This window comes from Geotrypetes seraphini, chromosome 10, assembly GCF_902459505.1.
Source record: "Geotrypetes seraphini chromosome 10, aGeoSer1.1, whole genome shotgun sequence".
NCBI classification, from domain to species: domain Eukaryota; kingdom Metazoa; phylum Chordata; class Amphibia; order Gymnophiona; family Dermophiidae; genus Geotrypetes; species Geotrypetes seraphini.
In genome coordinates this window covers 92,629,337-92,647,851 of record NC_047093.1, presented here as the reverse complement: position 1 = coordinate 92,647,851, position 18,515 = coordinate 92,629,337, and the positions used below count along the sequence as shown (strand labels likewise).

The 18,515-nt window shown below is 43.7% G+C and overlaps 1 protein-coding gene across 5 annotated transcripts in view; it reads left to right on the top strand.

Annotated features, from left to right (window-relative positions):
* Nucleotides 1-18,515, top strand: part of CACNA1B (calcium voltage-gated channel subunit alpha1 B) — a 1,471,643-nt gene that overhangs the window by 819,978 nt on the left and 633,150 nt on the right. For all 5 annotated transcript variants that reach the window (XM_033960470.1, XM_033960471.1, XM_033960469.1 and 2 more), the window contains one exon: nucleotides 6,826-7,035. In XM_033960470.1, coding sequence (XP_033816361.1) covers nucleotides 6,826-7,035 — 210 coding nt within the window. The remainder of the gene's footprint in view (nucleotides 1-6,825; nucleotides 7,036-18,515) is intronic.

Below are 18,515 nucleotides of genomic sequence, written 5' to 3'. Positions count from 1 at the left end.
TGTTATAACCTGCCATCAGTGTGCCTATCTCTAAATTCCCCTACTTACACAAACCATGGACCTGGCATAACTGCAGCTGTGTAAGTTATGTGCCTAAGTGATCCTCCCATGTAAACGCCTCCTCACGTTTATGCATTGTGCTACTTATGTATGCCCTTACAAAATAGCACTTATTTGCCCTGCTGCCACTTATGTGCATAAGTGTAGATGCACCCACAAAAGTGCTAGTAATTTGTACATTTACGTGCTCAAGTGACTTATAGATGTGACACTCATTTATAGAATTGCCCTTTATGGGCATGTAAAATGCTACTTATAAAATGACCCTTTGTTCAAATGTATGCATTGTAGCCACGCCGCTGTTCTGGACCGGAACTCAACGGCACCTCTAGTGGCTACAGCAAGTAAGCACAACAGCGTGTGACTCGGCCTGGAGTCACCCTGCAGGAACGGACTGACACACTAGTGGAACTTACAATAATCCAAAAATAAACACAAAGAAAGTATAAATGGAAAATGTTTCACTTTTACTTGGTAAACAAAAATATGTCAGAATGTCACCAATAATGCACAAAGTAAAAACTCAAAAGAAGGCAAATAAACAAAGCAGAAAAAGTTCCAACTTTTTTCTCTTCTTTAAACTCAGCCAGTAATGTTTGAGCTAAGGCTCTCCTTAGAGCCAGCACAGCCTGTATTCCAAAACAGGTGCAAAATCAAATCCCAGTCATATGTGTTACTTTCAAACAGTTCACAGTTTCTCAAAATAAAGCCTCTAGCAGCAATTTGCAATTCTGCTAGGATTAGGAGAGTGTCTTAGGTTTGCTAAAAAAGCTTTTTCAAAGGCTTTCAAAATTCCCTCCCTGGGTGACAGCAAACCTCTCCCCAGAGACACTCCCAGCTTCACAAAGGAAAAACCAAAATAGTAAAGCTCAAACAAAACAATCCCAAAACTAAACAGTTACAAAACAAAACTCACTGTTTGACGTTTACTGCTTGTGGCTGGTGGATAAACCAACCTCCATGGCTTCAACAGAAGGCTCCAATTGTTCAGGCAAGAATTCTTGTATCTCCATCGGAAACTCTATGTCAGACAAAGATTCATTCAGGGCATCTCCAGCTTCCTGTACCTCCATAGGTGTGGCTTGGTCGCTCCTGTTTGGCCCAGGGAGATAAGGCCTAAACCTTCTCCCTAGCTTGCCTGCCTGTTTGTTTCCCACTGCTGTCTTTTCTATCTTAGGGACACGCCCTAACCTAGCTGAGTCAGCAGGGAACTGGGAAGCCCTTGGGCTCCTCTGGTGGCGATCCAAATACTGACCACCCACTAGATTCTCAGCTACATCAGGCTCCCCCTGGTGTTTGACTGGGAAATTAACATTATCAGGGCCTGGACGGACCCTACAAACTCCCTTCCTGGGTTTACTCTTCACTTTCCCTTCTATGTTTGCTGGGACGCTGGCAGGCAAAGTGGCTGACTGGTCACAGCATGTATGCGATTCTGGTATAGGAGCAGGTTTTGGGCAGAGTGCAGCTGGAGTCATTATTTACAAGCACACTATATAATACACACAGGATTTAAAACTACTCCCAAGCTGGTGTAAATGGCTACAGTTTCATTTTAGCCATGATTACTTCAGATTTTCAGGGCCTGTTTTATAGGTGTCAAACCCTCTCAGCCGAGATGACCTGTTTTAAAATTACCCTCCTTAGGTTTGTTTTGTGTCTACCAATTGATATTAATGAAAATCCATACCCTCAAACCCAGAAACAAATTATTCCTAGAAGGAAAGAAAGGTCTTATCCTGTGTCTGTAAAACAAATGAGTGTCCCGCAGGGAGGGGCAGCTTGTTCTTTGGACCCTTGAAAAAGCATCATCAGATCCAGACTAGTGAAACTTGTACCTGATCAGCAGTTGTAGATGAGGCTTCCTGAGGCATTTTGTATGACAAATCAAATTCCTTATTCCATGCTGCTCCAGCCTCTCTAGAAATCTTGGTTGTCTCAGCCAAATATTTCTTAAATATTTTCCTAGTGCTAATATCTGGTACCTGAGGAAAAATTTTTTTTTTATATTAAATTGTTGGAGTCTTATTTTCTGTCAATTAGAGCTTATGATAGCTAGCCCTACTTTCCAGGACAATATTAAAATATTACTGTATTAATAATTACGTCGAGACTGGGTGGAAATGTCTATTTAATTTATTAATTGTATACAGTGTTCATGATTAACTAATTGTATTGCACTTCAAAGTTTAAAAATCAATAAAGATTTTAAAAAATATATATATGTTGTGAACTGAGAAACACAGAATTCTCAGTCATATTCAAGCTTAGCAGGTTGTTCCCTAAGAATCCCTAAGGATCCCTTAATGCCAACTATTTTTGTATTCACAATGTTCTTTAAGGTGACAGTGTCCTGCCAAATGACCTCCAAACTGGTTGCTCCTTATCTTGTCAGACAGGTCATCCGAGTCTTCATAGAGGTGTAACCTAGTAAGGGCTCACTGGACAGAGGTTACTGTGGCACCTCCTCCCATGCTGTCTGCAAATTCCTCACCATTCTCTTAGCTGCAGCCAGAGACGTTCCACTGTGCACTTCAGAGTTCACCAATGTAATAGTCAACTCCACTGCATCTTCAGTTTCATCTGGTGGTGTCAGAGGTCCTTGTTCTACTGGCGGACGCAAGAGATTTTTAGGGATAAAATATTTCAGACTTAAACCAGGGGCTAATTTCTTGCACTTCTCTGGTAGCAGTGACAGGCCTCAGATTATTATCTCCCATTGGAAGACAGGGCTGCAGAGTCCCTGGTAAGAAACACCTTTTGATGTAGAATTTATTTTATCTTATGGGGAAAGTTAATTATAACCAAGATAAATAAAGAGAAAACTCAGTGGTGCAAAGAGCCCTGGAGAGAGTTTCCTGCTCTGTCCATGCCATCTTGATTCTTCTACTACTAACGTAATTACTTTTCTATTTCATGTCACCCCCTTAATGATGAGCTTTTATAAAACAGTATTTGAACTGGCAAAGAATAACTGTGGACAGTAGAGAGCAAGAAGACAGATTTAGCAGCTTGTAAAATCAGTTGGTGAAGATGAGAAAGGTAATAGAAGTGGACAAAAAAAGAGTAATTTAAAGACAATTTTTTTGTTAATTCACACTTCAACAAAAAAATGTATAAAGAAAACACTCTTGAATGACAATTAATTGAAAAAAGAATTACAAAAAATAGAGTAAAAAAAAAGAAAAAGAATCCAATTAAAGCCTTACTGTGGCAGAGATCAAGTCAGAAAACATTAAAGAAATAATTCACCAAAGCAATGACACTGCCCTATTATAGTGAGCATAAATGTGTAATAACCTCATACAGGATCAGGACTAGAAGCCCCTAGAGATTTTGGTAATGGACAATTGATGGATTTATCCATCATAGAAACTTCACTAACCGAGAAGGATCAAAGAAAATGTAACAAGTGTTCCCATTATAAATTAAATATTTGAAAGGAAATTTAATAAACATTTTAGCACCTATCGGCTACATTAGATCTTAAATCCAGGAAAGTTTTCTGCTTTTTCAGTGTGGCCTTTGAAACACTGGAAACACAGTCTAATAACAAAATTTCAAAGCATTACATTGTGGTTTTGGAAATAATGCCGTAGCCTCCAATCTCTGAGGTGTCAAAGTAAAGCTAAAGCTGTATCGAATAGCATATTGCACTATTCAGCCAAATGAAAAATATTATTTGGCCAGATATAGATGCATAGAAACATGATGGCAGATAAAGGCCAAATGGCCCATCCAGTCGGCCCATCCGCAGTAACCATTATCTCTTCCTCTCTCTAAGAGATCGCACGTGCCTATCCCACGTTTTCTTGAATTCAGACACAGTCTCTGTCTCTACCACCTCTTCCAGGAGACTGTTCCACGCATCTACCACTCTTTCTGTAAAAACGTATTTCTTTAGATTACTCCTGAGCCTATCACCTCTAAACTTCATCCTATGCCCTCTTATTCCAGAGCTTCTTTTCATATGAAAGAGATTCAACTCATGCACATTTACATCACACGGGTATTTAAACATCTCTATCATATCTCCCCTTTCCTGTCTTTCCTCCAAAGTATACATATTGAGATCTTTAAGTCTGTCCCCATACATCTTATGATGAAGACCACGCATCATTTTAGTAGCCTTCCTTTGGACTGACTCCATCCTTTTTATATCATTTTGAAGGTGTGGTCTCCAGAATATTCTAAATGAGGTCTCACCAAAGTCTTATACAGGGGCATCAATACCTCCTTTTATCCCAGGACAAGCAGGCAGCATATTCTCACGAATGGGTGACATCACCGACGGAGCACCGGTACGGACCACTTCAAAAGTGCATCACCACTTTAAGTGTTTAGAAAGCTTGCAATAGCCCAAACTGCGCATGCACGAGCGCCTTCCCTCCCGATGTATGGGGCGTGGTCCCTCAGTTTCTTAGTTTCCGTGGAGCTAAGAAGTCGCTCATCAATGGCTATTGATATTTTTTTGCTGCCTTCCCGCTCATGCGGCGTATTTTCTGACTTTTCAGTCAGTATTTGTTTTTTCTTTTCTTTTTTCTAATACAAAAAAAAAAAAAAATTTTTAATTTCTCCCTTTCGTGTGTTCGGCCCGGCAGGGCTTGTTCCACCCCCAAAGCCTCGACCTTCGATTTCGCCGAGGCCATCTTTCCCTCAATGTCCCTTCCTCAAACGGGTTTTAAGAAGTGCGGACGCTGTGCTCACCCTATTTCCATCATAGATCAAATTAAAGAATTGCTGCAGGAGGAGTTTCGGGAGCAGTTAACAACTCTTACTCCCTGTTATGGTGATGCTAGCTCCTCCAGTGTCAGTGCCAGTCAGGTCTGAGTCCTCGATATCGGCACCGACATGTCAAGAATCTTCATCGGTGCTACCTCGTTTGGTTAAAGAATCGGTGTTGGAGACAGCTTGGCACTGCTCTTCTTCTCAAACATCTCCCGACACGGTGTCAGTCAGATCGGGTAAGGCCTTGAAGAAAATGAAGCATCTGGAACCATCAACACCCAGTGCTCGGCACCGCCTTCCACCAACACGAGATTCTGATCTCTGGGGTGATTCTGAGGCACTTCTTATTTCTGATGATGAGATCTCTTCAGATGAAGATTCTCAATTACCATCTTCTCAAGACCCTACTCAAAAAACTGACGTCTTCTTTTTCTAAATTTTTGAAAGACATGGCTGAGACTCTTTCTATACCCCTTGAAGCTGACTCTAAAAAATCTAAGCAATTTTTGGATGCATTAGATTATGAGCAGCCACCAAAGGAGTTTCTCAAGCTCCTCCTCCATGACATCTTGCAGGAGACCTTTTACAAAAACCTGTGAACTACTATCTGCCCACCCACCCCTAGGCTCAAATTACTCTTATACTACTTCTAAATTACCCTTCACATTTTTCCAGCTGATCTTAACAAGGATAATCTGCACAACCTGAAACACCTAACCCCCAAGCCCTCTCACCAGATCTGCTGCTGAGAAAATTCAGACCAATTTGACTCTGGAAACTACATTTCAAATTGCTGTCCTCCAGAAAATACTGAAGCCAGGATTTTCAAAAAAAGCATTAAAAAGCAACGGTTTGCTAACACAGCTAGTTTGATATCGAAATTAAAAACCTGAGACATTCTTAAAAAATTGCACATGCAAATAAGATCAGCGGACAGCAGCGAAGATTTTCTACATTTGCGTGTGCTCATCACAAATGAGAATTTGTCCGGTTTTAGAAGGAATGTGCTATAGCAGTGTATCTCAAGCTGTTTGCCGAGGCACACTAGCGTGTCTCCTGAGATTCCAAGTGTGCCGCGGCCACTGAGGAGGAAGTGAGGTGCATCCAAACTGACATCCCTACGTGGTACAGCGCCAGCACTGCCCGATTTGCCGAAGGCCTGCATGTTTTCCCCTTCTGTCTAGCGTCCTCCGGCTTCCCCCTGGCCTCACCTTTAAAGCTAATTACAACAGCCTGCAGAGGATCGCCGATAGATAAAATGATTTTATTTTCAATATAGTGTTAGAAATGTGTCAGTTTTGAGAATTTATATCTTCTGTGTATATGGTGTGAATATGAAAAATGAATGGAAAAATTGCATTACAATTAGTAAAGGGGATGTGATCTGGGGCAGAGCTTGGGTGGGCCTAGGGAGGTCTGTAGTTGGGGTAATCAGTTGATATTTGTTAGACTTAGGGGGTACTTAGCTTGAAGTAGTTGAGAAAAACTGCTGTAGGCACAGCTGGCACCAGTGCCTCTCCTCTCAGGCCCTCTTTCCTACTGGCACCCCCTACTGGCATCTCAGGGCCCATCTGGAGGGACTCTACACATGCAGAGACGTCGACGTGATGATATCACACATATGCATGATGTCATAACAGTGACATCTGCGCACTTCAAGCCGTAGCCACTACCTTTAGTGTGCCCCAGCTCGAGAAAGTGTGAGAGACACTGTACTATAGTTTTCCACTGACATGCACTGGACTGCATATACATATAGTGAAAGGGCAGTTCATTGTAATAAATAAAATTATAAATTCTTTCAAGCATCACTTAAATTTCAAAATGTGTAGAATCCCTCTGGGCAACCATTGCATGGTTGCCAATGATGTCTGTATTCGTATGGTTGTTGCTGTACCTGTAGTGATGTTAATCCACAATTATGAGCATAAGCTTGTGTTAAGCTGTAACAAGGCAATGAACATGTTGGCTAACCTTCAAAAACTCCATGGCCTAATGTGCTAACATAACTCGCTTTGTCCACTTTTCGGTGCTCAGGATCTCCATTTGCTCGAGCCAGCTTGAAAAGCGGGAAGAATGAAAGCTCCTCCTACTTCCGCAGAAAGGAAAAGATGTTTCGCTTCTTCATACGGCGGATGGTAAAAGCGCAGAGCTTCTACTGGTTTGTCCTCTGCGTGGTTGCACTGAATACACTGTGCGTCGCCATAGTGCACTATGGCCAGCCACAGCTGCTGACTGATGCCTTATGTAAGTACTTGAGCTCTTGTTCAGGGAACAGGCCATTCATCTACTTTCCTGTCAAGATCATGTGACTGTTGGGATGTAGGGCAGCAGCACAATGTCGAGTGCTATTTACACATTTGATAAGTTCTTAATCAATAGTAAGATTGAATTCGTGGTGGTAAGAACAAAAACCGTGACTGAATTAAAAAATGTGTAGGATAAACATAGAGGATCCATATATAGAAAGAGAATGCAATCAATCAAAATTAAATGACCTTGACACAACAGGGCATAGAAGAATATAACCTGCACAGCATGGCAGACATAACTCTGAGTAGAATGGATGAATATTCATCATTTACCATGTTAACTATTGCTGGCTTTTACAAAGCTGCAGTAGAGGTTTCTTCTGCATGCTGGCAAAGTAAATGCTCCGATGCTCATAGAATTCCTATGAGCATTGGCTCATTGACGTCATTGGTCACAGTAGAAACCTCTACCACTGTTTAGTAAAAGGAACCCTATATTAGTTAACGTATTTTTCGCTCTATAAGTCAAACTTTTTCTTCTCCCAAAAAGTGGGTGGAAAGAAGGGTGCGTCTTATAGCGTGAATACCCAAAGTTCCTCCCCCCAACCCGGTGATCCGGCGTTGCTCTTTGAATGCCTTTAAAGCTGCAGGGAATGAAAGGATAATAAGAGAGTGTGTAGCAGAGGGCAATGTAACTGCATTCATACCTAGAAGAGGAGGAGCCAAAGCGAATGCATCCATACCAGCTCTCCTTATAGGAAAGGGAAGGGAAAAGAGGGAGTACAAGTAGAACGGGCGCTGCAAGCTTTACCTACAGGAAGAGGAAGGGCACGGCAGCAAGTATTTCCATCTGCAAGAGGAGGTACAGGTAGAGTTATAGTAGGGAGAGGGAACAGCAAGTTTTTTTTCCTTCCATATGAGAGGGTACAACACACCTTAGCGGTGAGAGGGTGGCTGGATGCACACACACACACACCCGCATACATGCTGTAAACCCAGGAAAGGCACAGCGCGATTTGTAGCTACTGTGGTCAGGGCACGCGGTAAGAGGGGCTGGGTGGTGCTTGGCTGGACAGTAGATAAGTATGTGAATGGGTCCTTATTGGCCTCCCAGCGCTGTTGCATGTGGGCAGGGAGGGTTGTGTGAGTCCTAGCAGCAGCCCATGCGTGCTTGGTAGTTTCGTTTTGCTGTCTCCTGTTTTTTTCTGTTCGATTTTTCACAAGGGTGGTGAGACTTTGAGTTTGTACTAGCTACCTATACATTTTCTAAGTATTTTGGACCGCCGGAGGAACTAAAATAAGGTACAGGGGGAGTTCAGGGTGGGTACGGGGGATCCTGCCTGCTTGCTTGCTTTCCTCATGGTGGAGGCTGTCGCAACCGGGTTCACGGCGACCGTTACTGCTCCTAGCGCGTTCCCTTCAACTAGGGAATCCTTCAGGCTATTTAGGCCATAGCCTAGGGTGAAAACAATAGGTCAAATGTTCACAATGAAGACAGGCAAGGAAACCACACACTCTCAACAGGTTCAAAAATAAAGATGTACTTTTATTTCTGACCCTGGATCAGAAGGTTCTGGTATTTATCAGTAGGTTGTAACATTCTATAGTACATTCATTCAGAACTCAAAATATGCAAAACAGGGCCAATCTGGCCACACTGGCTTTTACCAGCACTAGAATGAGTGAGCTATCAAAAATCAGGAAAAATAAAGAAACCACAAAATCAGAATTATGGCTGAACTTCAGTCTCAGTAACATAGTCCTTTTCACCAACCCTCAAAGTAAGTTTAGTAATGTTCTTTTCAATGGTGCAGCAGTAAAGAACAAAACACAAAGTTCATGACAAAAAGACTTTCAAAACCCACAAAGTATACTAACCAAACTGACACTCTGGTGCAGGCTGACTGCGGCTAGGGAATTATGCAAACGGAGCTCCTCCATAGCTGACGTTCCCTGCAGAGCCTTATCAGTGATTAATTATTCTCCAGCTGTGTGGAGGGGAGCATAAGGAGCAGGGCTCCGTAGTTAAATGGTTCAAGCAGTTTGGAGCAAAAAAACAATATAACAAAAATGCTTCAGAGGTTAGTTTTCAAATTCAGAAAGTTCTGCTGTATACACATCAAGCTTAGTCTCACGATTTTACCAAGCAAAAACAAGCAGATAAGAAACAGTAACAAAATTCTTCCCACCTCTCAGCTTGTGTCCATAATCTCTAACCTCTCACAAGGTTCACTAGTCAAACCAATATCCATCGGTTCACAAACTTCCAACTGGTTCCTAATGGTGGGTTCAGACTCTTCTGAAAGATCCACCATTTCACATTCTTCTCCCAATTCCTCAGCATTCAGCCTGGGAGAGAAATCCTGCTGCCTCTCTGGAGCACGCTCCCAGTTCCTCTGCTCCTCCCCCTCTCTGGGTCTCAGCTGCCTTGTTTTTAACAGCCTCCAATTCGCCCCTCCCTGCTCTGAAGAGGAGGAAGGGAGAAAGCTCTCTCTGCAGCTGTGTCTGCCTATGTGGCAGCTTCCTGCTATGACTCTGGCCTTCTGGGAGCTGTAGTTTCCTAGATCCTGAGTTCCTCTGAGATCTAATAGCGGGCTTGGGAGAGTAACCTGCAACTGGACTGAACTCTCCCTGGCAGTCAGTGTCTGGCTCAATGTCGGTACAAGGAAAGTCAGCGCTTTCATAATCGGCAGGGCCAACCTGGTCAGCTCTCCTGCATAGGAGTTACTGCTCTTCCTATATAACCCTGAGACACAGGTAGCAGGAGAGCTAGATTTGTCACAAGGCCCTGCCAGGGGGTGGGGGGCCCTGCATGCCTGCCTGCCTGCTTGCCTCGGGGTGGAGGACCCTAACTCGTTGTAACTAGGCCACTAGGCCCGCCTGCCTGTCTCTAGGCCACTAGGCCTGCCTGCCTGCTACTAGGCCTGCCTGCCCTGTGCCCTGTCTCGGCCTACCACTAGACCACCAGAGAGGTACAGAGCCTGGCAGGGAAGGGGGGGAGACAGGGTGCAGAGCCTGACAAGGAGTGTGGGGTTGGGTGCAGAGCCTGGCAGGGAGAATTTGGTTCAGAATGCTTTTTTTTCTTGTTTTCCTCCTCTAAATCTAGGGTGCGTCTTATGGTCAGGCGCTTCTTATGGATCGAAAAATACAGTACTTTCAGAAGATCAGAGTGGCCAAGCTGGGTCAGACCAATGATCCATTTAGTATGGTAACCTTTATCCAACCCCAAAAGCTTTAGTAAAACTTGCTGCTTGTCATGTCCTCAGCGCTGCTAGATGTACTCAACACTGTACAGACATACAGAAGTTTCTTTTTTATAGAGTTTATAGATAGATTTGCATCTCAAGGTGGCAGTGCATGCAAATCCATCTCATACATATTCATTGTGGATATCCTGAAAACCTGGCCTGGCTCCGGCTCTCGAGGACCGGAATTGCCTACCCCTGGCCTAGACAGTCCTGTGATGAGATTTAAAAATAAATTTAATCCCAAAATCTCATAATCACTGCAACTAAAAAGAAGTAATTTCTACATCCTATAGAAAATAATATTCATAGCCAATTAGATTAAAATGTTCTAAAGGGTGTGACAAACCTGTAGCCAGCTTTGTCCCTGTAAGGGATAAAAGCAGAACACAGTCCCTGGTCAGAAGGGCTGACCAGGTTAAAAGTAAAGTTTGGGAATTGGCTGACTACCCCTCAGACAGTGAAGTAGAGCAGGAGAGACATGAGCATAGGAATATCCAGCAGAGAGCGCCGTCTCATTACAGGTACTCCAGAAAGCCTGGGAGGACTTTTGTTGAGAAGTGGAGTCCCCATGCTGGAAGGTATGCTCATTACCAGCCTAGGGGAAACCTGAATAATTTCCCTAGTGATTTCCTGCCTAACACAGCTGCTATTAGGAGAGAGGGGTGGGGCTTTAACACACATAAAAACAGAGCATGGGATCACAGTAAGGGGAGCAGGGACCAAGCAGGAGCTGAGAAGCTTCGGGCAAGGCATGACCTACAGCAGTGCAAGGAAGCAGAGAAGGAGAGAAGCCTCTCTCCTCAACCCCACCTTAGTAATGACATAGAGATGTCTGAGGACTGCCCAAGCTCAACCCCAGCTGCTGCTGAGAAGGCAGAAGCCATGGAGATCTCTGAGCTGTTTTTGGAAGCTGATAACTTCCCTGCTGAAATGGAGGTTAGTTTCTAAAGGAAGTGAAGCAAGGCTGTGCTTGTGCTGGCTCTCGTAAACCAAGCCCCAGCTGGCAGTGATTAGAGATAGCCGGAGAGCCTCTCCGTTTCGCTTTGGGGGCTGCCCAGGTCAGTGTTTGCTCAAGAGAACTGTATCTTGTAGAAGTGTGAATTGCCTGTGTGAAAGCCTCAGTAAAACTCTGCAGCTTATCTATTGTCCTGCTGTGCTCCGTGAACTGAGAAACTCAGCTGTTACTAACGAGCTTAGAAGTCAACTTTGAACTCTTTAACCGTTAGTCAGCTAGGTGAACTGAAAGTTGGGACATTAAGTCACAGTTGCTACTTTAGGTTCCTGCTTTGTTAGGCAGTTTGTTTTCATGATTTTTGGAGATTTATTGTTGTTGTGGCATTTTTGTGTTTCTGAACCCTGGTGAAAAGGACTATTTTCAAGACAAGGCAAGTCCAGGGAATTGCCATTACATGCCATGCTCTAACTGTAAGCCATTCTGACAACTCTAAAGCTAATGAACAAGTTTTGAACAGACTTAAAATTATGTCACCTCCTTTTTGGGCAAAGAGGATCTCAGTGTGGCCTGGCAGACTAGGCAGGAGCCTAGGTCTGTTCTAACCTGAAAAGCCTTCCTCCTACCTGAGGAGGCCACGCCGACAGGCCAAGATTCAACACAACTATACCCCTGCCGGTCAGAGCAGGGTATAAGTGTGTCACAAGGGTCAGTATTCAAAAGGGTTTACTTTGGTGGGAGAGACTCTTGCAAGGTTAAACCCCCACCGACCTGGTCAGCCATCAATATTCAGCAACAATTAACTGGATAGTGCCACTGGTTAAGTGGAGTGTGTGGCGCAGTGGTTAAAGCTACAGCCTCAGCACCCTGGGGTTGTGGGTTCAAACCCACGCTGCTCCTTGTGACCCTGGGCAAGTCACTTAATTCCCCCATTGCCCCAGGTACATTAGGTAGATTGTGAGCCTGCCGGGACAGACAGGGAAAAATGATTGAGTACCTGAATAAATTCATGTAAACCGTTCTGAACTCCCCTGGGAGAACGGTATAGAAAAATTGAATAAAAAAAAAAAAAAAAATTAAGTTAGGGATGCTCTAGGGTGGAGCTTGGACATCGCTAGCACCTAGTAATATTCAGTCAGCTAACCAACTATGCAAGCAGGCTGTCATAACAAAGTTAACTGGGAACTAATCTGAATATTGGCTGGTGTCCGATTAACTTCTAGATTAGCGCACCTTACTACTTATAATTTCTTTATTAAAATAAATAAACAAAGTATACAGATAATTATTATAAATATACAAATATACAAAAGATAACTCAGACATGGACCAGACTAGTTGTACATATTGCAGTTAAAAAGCAAGGCGATAGTATTGACAACCAGTGCCTCATGGCAAACAAATCCAGCAGGGCCAGTACATATAATTTCAGCTGAAAGTATACATGCGAAACATGGAAGAGTTCCCAATGAGCATCCCAATGAGCATCACAAATGACAATTAAATGATAAGAAGAGACTCAATATATATTTTATGGATATTACATTGAAGTAATTTATGTCAATGGTCTAAATCACAATAAAATTGAACAGGTCTCCATACTCTAAGGAATGAGCTAATAGAATGATGTTTTACAGCTATTACTTATAATTTCTATAGCACCGATAGATGTACATAGTGTTGTACACATTTTATATGCAGGTCTTTCTCTGTTCCTAGTGGGCTCACAATCAAAGTTTGGTACCTAGTGACTTGCCCAAGGTCATAAGGAGCTGCAGTGGGAATTCAACCTGGTTCCCCAGGATCTCAGCCTACTGCACTAACCATAGGCTGCTACTCTATTCCTGTATATTCAGTGCTGAGAGCTGCACAAGTCCTGGTATTGAATATTTGGGGTTAGGTCATCTCACAACAGTAGGCAACGTACATGCCGCTTACCAATTTGGGCTGAATATTACCCCCTAAACATACATATCTCTTGGCTACAATCATTAGGAATACTTCTTATACATAGTGTGATGGGTAACCCAGGAGCTGCCCACTACTTGAGAGGAACTACTACAGGCACTCAACAATGTAAACTTTCCCTCCCTTCTAGGAAAGGAATTCAAGGAGTCAATTTTAGCCTTTCTCTGGCTTTTAAATTTCCCCAATTATGGAATGAACTTCCTTTAATTTTGAAGTGTCCCAGCTCTTTCCAATCTTTCCGTAAATCTTTAAAAACTTTTCTATTTGCTAAACATTTTGAAAATTAATCCTCTTGTATTTTAGCTTATTTTTTTAACTTATTGTTAACCGCGTCGAGCTTCCTTTGGTTGAAGACCCGGTATATAAAGTTAAGTTTTAGTTTAGTTTACCTTGGGAAAGCAGGATCCCTTCTGTATTACTCCTACTTTATTTATTTATTTATTCATTTTTCTATACCGTTCTCCCAAGGGAGCCCAGAATGGTTTACATTAATTTATTCAGGTACTCAAGCATTTTTCCGTCTGTCCCGCTGGGCTCACAATCTATCTAATGTACCTGGGGCAATTGGGGGATTAAGTGACTTGCCCAAAGTCACAAGGAGCAGCATGGGTTTGAACCCACAACCCCAGGGTGCTAAGGCTGTAGCTTTAACCACTGCACCACACACTCCCATTTGAGGGGAAAATCCCCTCCTCTAGACACACTGGGACCCAGAAAGAGGAGAAGGGGCAGCTCAAAGAATACTTCAGTGTTTGGTTTTACTATTGGGGAATAAAGGCTTGCTGAATCAACAAGGGGTTGCCTAGCAACAAAGAAGCCACAGGGGTTAGAGAATTTTTGACTTTCAGATCACTAGGGGCCAGCAATCTTCCTGAAAAGAGTAGAGTCTCTGAACTGGTTAAAATCCAGGGTCACACTCTGGGAGTTTGTCTGAGGCAAGGAACAAAGGAAGCTTCAGTCCCTCTTTCCTGGTTCTGGAAGGGAAAGAGAAGTAGAACCCTTTGGAAAGCATACTGGAGTACAGCCAGGTCAGTTCAGACACTTTACCTCAGCAGGAGTTTGATAGTACTTGGGGGTTTAGAGAAGCTGAACTGAAACCTGCTGTAAGAAAGAGTAAGCTGAACTCTTTGGAATGTTTATGGGAAAACAGGTCAATTCAGACATTATACCTCAGCAAGAATGGGCAGCGTTTGAGGTGTTGTGGAAATACTAAACTGAAACCTGTGTTGGAGACAGAATGCAACACAGTGGTTGCTCATATTAATGAAGTTCAGGGCAGGAGAACAGTCTTGCTGTCAGTTGTTTAGCTATGCTTGCTGGTTTGGGAAAAGCCCAGCAGGTTTGGAGTTTTGCAATTACTTGTAAGGAAAGAGGTACTTTGAGGATAACTTGAAAGATATAATTGATGCAGTTTGAGAGAGAAGTTTGCTTCAGTGTTTTTGTTTGCTTTAAATAATGAAAAACCTTTGTGATACTCAACTATGAGTCAGGCATCCAGAGGAGAGAATGTTTGTAACCTCATATAATCTAAATAAAAGAGATAAGAGAAAGGAAGGAAAGATTAGGTTCTTACTCTTTGCTAAATTTTTTCTAAATCCACACTCTATTCCTGGACTAGTGAGTTATTTTCTCATACTCACCATAGCTTGCAGGAAACCTCATTACACAGAGTTTTGATCCCGTCCCCTCTTACCTCAGGACCCCCCAAAACTAAAGGCTAAACCCATTCTGATGGCACTGTTATAAAGGTTGGTCAGAAAACAGAAATCCAGCTTACAAGTACTTGTAAAGGCAGACAATTGGCAAATCAGCAAATCCCAGGGCAGGTTCCAGGAATAGAGTGTGGATTTACAAGAAAGATTAGCAAAGGTAAGAACATAATCTTTCGTTTTTGTACAATCCCACTCTATTCCTGGACTAGTGGGACGTAACAGAGCAGTCCTGGAGAGCCAGAGTGAGATTGAGCCTGCTGCCAAAACAGAGGAATCAAAAGCAGCATCCTGCTTGGCCGCCACATTGATTCTGTAAAACTTAGTGAACGTATGCAAAGAGGACCAGGTAGTGACCCTACAAATCTCCTCCATAGAGATCATCAACGACTCCGCCCAAGAGGACGAGATGCCTCTAGTAGAATGAGCCCTCACCGTAACAGGAGGGGACGGGGGGGGGGGATGGGGGAGAGGGCTTCTTTCCAGCTGCTATTGAAGCAAAGGAAATGGATCCATCCAGAAATGGTAGCCTTGGAAGCCAGCCTGTCCTTGCAGGTAGGACCCACCAGAATAGAGATGACAAAAATTGTTTGGAACTTCCAGGTACCACAACAGGGACAACAATATCCGGTCCTGCTCCCTCAAACCGGAGGAAGAGAAAGCAGGAAGCTGGACCTCCTGATTAATGTGGAAAGCCGAGACCACTTTCAGAAGAAAGGAGGGAACAGTGCTCAGCACCACGCTGGAATCCGTAATATGCAGAAAGGGATCCTGGCAGGCAAGAACCTGAAGCTCCAAAACCCTGCAAGTGGAGGTAGTGGCCACCAGAAAAAGAATCTTGGGCGCAACAAGGATCACTTGACCCTTGTGGGCTGCTATCCATCTCAACAGGCTCCAATCATGGGCCATGGAGGGAAGACATAAATAAGACCTTCCCATAGCTAGGACTGAACCAGAGCATCCAGGCTGGCCTCATGGAATCAACTGCAGAACTGATCTGCTTTCTTGTTGGCCACTGAAGTCATGAGGTTGAATGTGGGAAAACCTTAGTGTTTAATTATGCAGTTGAATACTCTGAGACAGGGACCACTACCTGGGGTCCAGAGTCTGACGATTGAGATAATCCGCCTGGATGCTGTCCACTCTGACCACAGCTGAAAGCGCCACGAGGTAACTCTCCGCCCACTGGAAGAGAAGTTGAGCCTCCACTCTGCTCCTGGTGATTGATGCAGCTGGCCCAATGCCAGAGACAACTCTCGAAGTGGAGGAGAGCCAGTCAAATCACCTGAAGCTCAAGGCAATTGATCGACCACTTCCGCTCAGAGAGGGCCCACCGGCCTTGAACAGGAACGTCCATGCAGACAACCTCTGGATGGCATCTCTCTAGATAATCTACTCAGAAATCTGGAGGGGAAGACTTCTGGACAGAGAGAGAAAGGGTGTAGCTGCCAGGTGAAACTGCTCCGAACCATCATCCATGGCAGCAGGGCATGCAGAGCATCCCTTTGTGGACTCCAGCATGACATCAGTCAGGGCATCCTGCAGAAGGCGTAAATGGGCCTGGCCTAAGAAATCACAACAGTTGTTGACACCATGGTCCCCAGAACCTAAGAGATACTGCCTGTATTGCCCTGTATCTGTTTAACAAGGGTGCACAGTACCACTCAAAGAAAGCATCAGAGGAATATGATATTTTATTGCATAGACATCAGATAAAACAAATTATATATATATATAAAACAGATTCTATCTCTATCTCTATCTCTCTACATCACCATATCTATCATAGCCACCCTTCACAATTGGGAATCCTTTCGATTGATAGATTGGTTGCAACGAAGGAAAAAGTCCCAGGGTTGCTTTTTTTATATACTTTTTCCATACTACCTTTGTCCTGTCTCACACACACTGCTGTCTGTGCAGTAAACAACAGGTGTTTCCCTTATCTTCCAGCTGGAATGTTAACCGCTGTTCCAACTCTATCCCTTATCACAGGACACACACCAAAATGCTGAAGTAAGTTGTTTTGCAAATCTGCTCACACAGAGATGGTTTTCAGGTTCGGTAAACAAAGCAGAAACAAGGTTAAAAATAGACATGAAACAGCACAGGATACGCCCGCAGTATGCTTTTGGTAACAAAGTTGAAGCAGGGTTTAAAAAAAGAATTGAAACAGACATGAAGATTCATATAAGTACATACGCTATGCCCTGGCCATAGGCATAACACTGCCAGACCATCAGAACCGGAGTGGCCAGGAAATCCCCGGCCACCTTGCACAACTTCTCCTGACGTGAAACGAGCAAGAACAACTTGTTCTGACCCATGTGGAAGCGAACCCCCAAGTATTCCAAGTCCTGCATCGGCTCGAGGTGACTTCCAGAAGTTGGTCACCCAGCCCAGGTGCTGAAGCAACTGAATGTCTTGATGAACTGCCCTACACCCTCGGACTCCGATGGGGTCCTGATCAGCCAGTTGTCCAGATACAGGTGAACCAGAATGCCTAGGGTATGCAGATAGGCTGCCACCACCACCATCAGCTTGGTGAAGGTCCTTGGAGACGTCGCTAATCTGAAAGATAATGCCACAAACTGATAATGCTGCTGCAGAATATGAAGCCTCAGGCATTTTCTGTGGTCCAGAAAGATGGGAATATGGAGACATGCTTCCATCAGAGCCAGGAAGGCCAAAAACTTCCCCGTAGCCACCAAGGCAATCACCAAAAGTGCTGTCTCCATTTGGAAGCGAGGCCACATTGACTGCCTTGAGGTTCAGGATTGGCCTCCAATCTTTGGAGCCTCTTTTTGGAACAATGAAGTATATTGAATATCTTCCGGAGCCCAAGTCTTGCTCTGTAATGGACTCTAGGACCGTAATGTCCAGCAACATGCGGACTGTGGCCGCCACCTGAGCTACCTTTTCTGGCCTTCTCACAGAGGAATCCAGAAAATAAGCTCAAGACTCTGTGTAATGAGGCTTCCTACAAGCTCTGGCAAGTAAGTTTTCTCACACTAAAATGTGGTCCGCGTCAGGACCCTCAAACACCTTTAAAGCTAAGTGGTGACATTTCAAATTTAACAACTTTATTTTTTATATTAGGAACGCGCAAGTTGAAAATAATAACACCCTGTTTTGACTTACTACCTTTGCAATGATTGGGTGGTGGGTCCCACTATAGCGGCTTTCACTCTTGGCTTGGTTACATATCTCTGAGCACTTGTAAGCACAGTGGACTTTACTGTATAAGTCTATTATGTGAGCAATGGATAAATTTTGAACAGAGACCATTTTTTCAATATCTATGAGGATGGGAAAATAGCCTACTAGTCCAGGAATGTAGTGGGATTGTTCAAGAAGGAATGTTGCAGTTTTTCTTCCTCAAATGAATTTGTTTCTTGGCTTGGCTGGGGCTTTCTCTCAAGTGGCTATGTGAGGGACCTGACCCTTCTCCTAGTTTTCAGAGGGAGAGGGAGAGGGAAGCAAAGGCCTCCAAGAGGGGGGCACTATTTATACTTGTAGGACAGGCTAGTACATCCCAATATAGGCCAGTTCATGACAATAGACATTCCAAAAATGTAAAGGAAAGGTTTATTAAAGA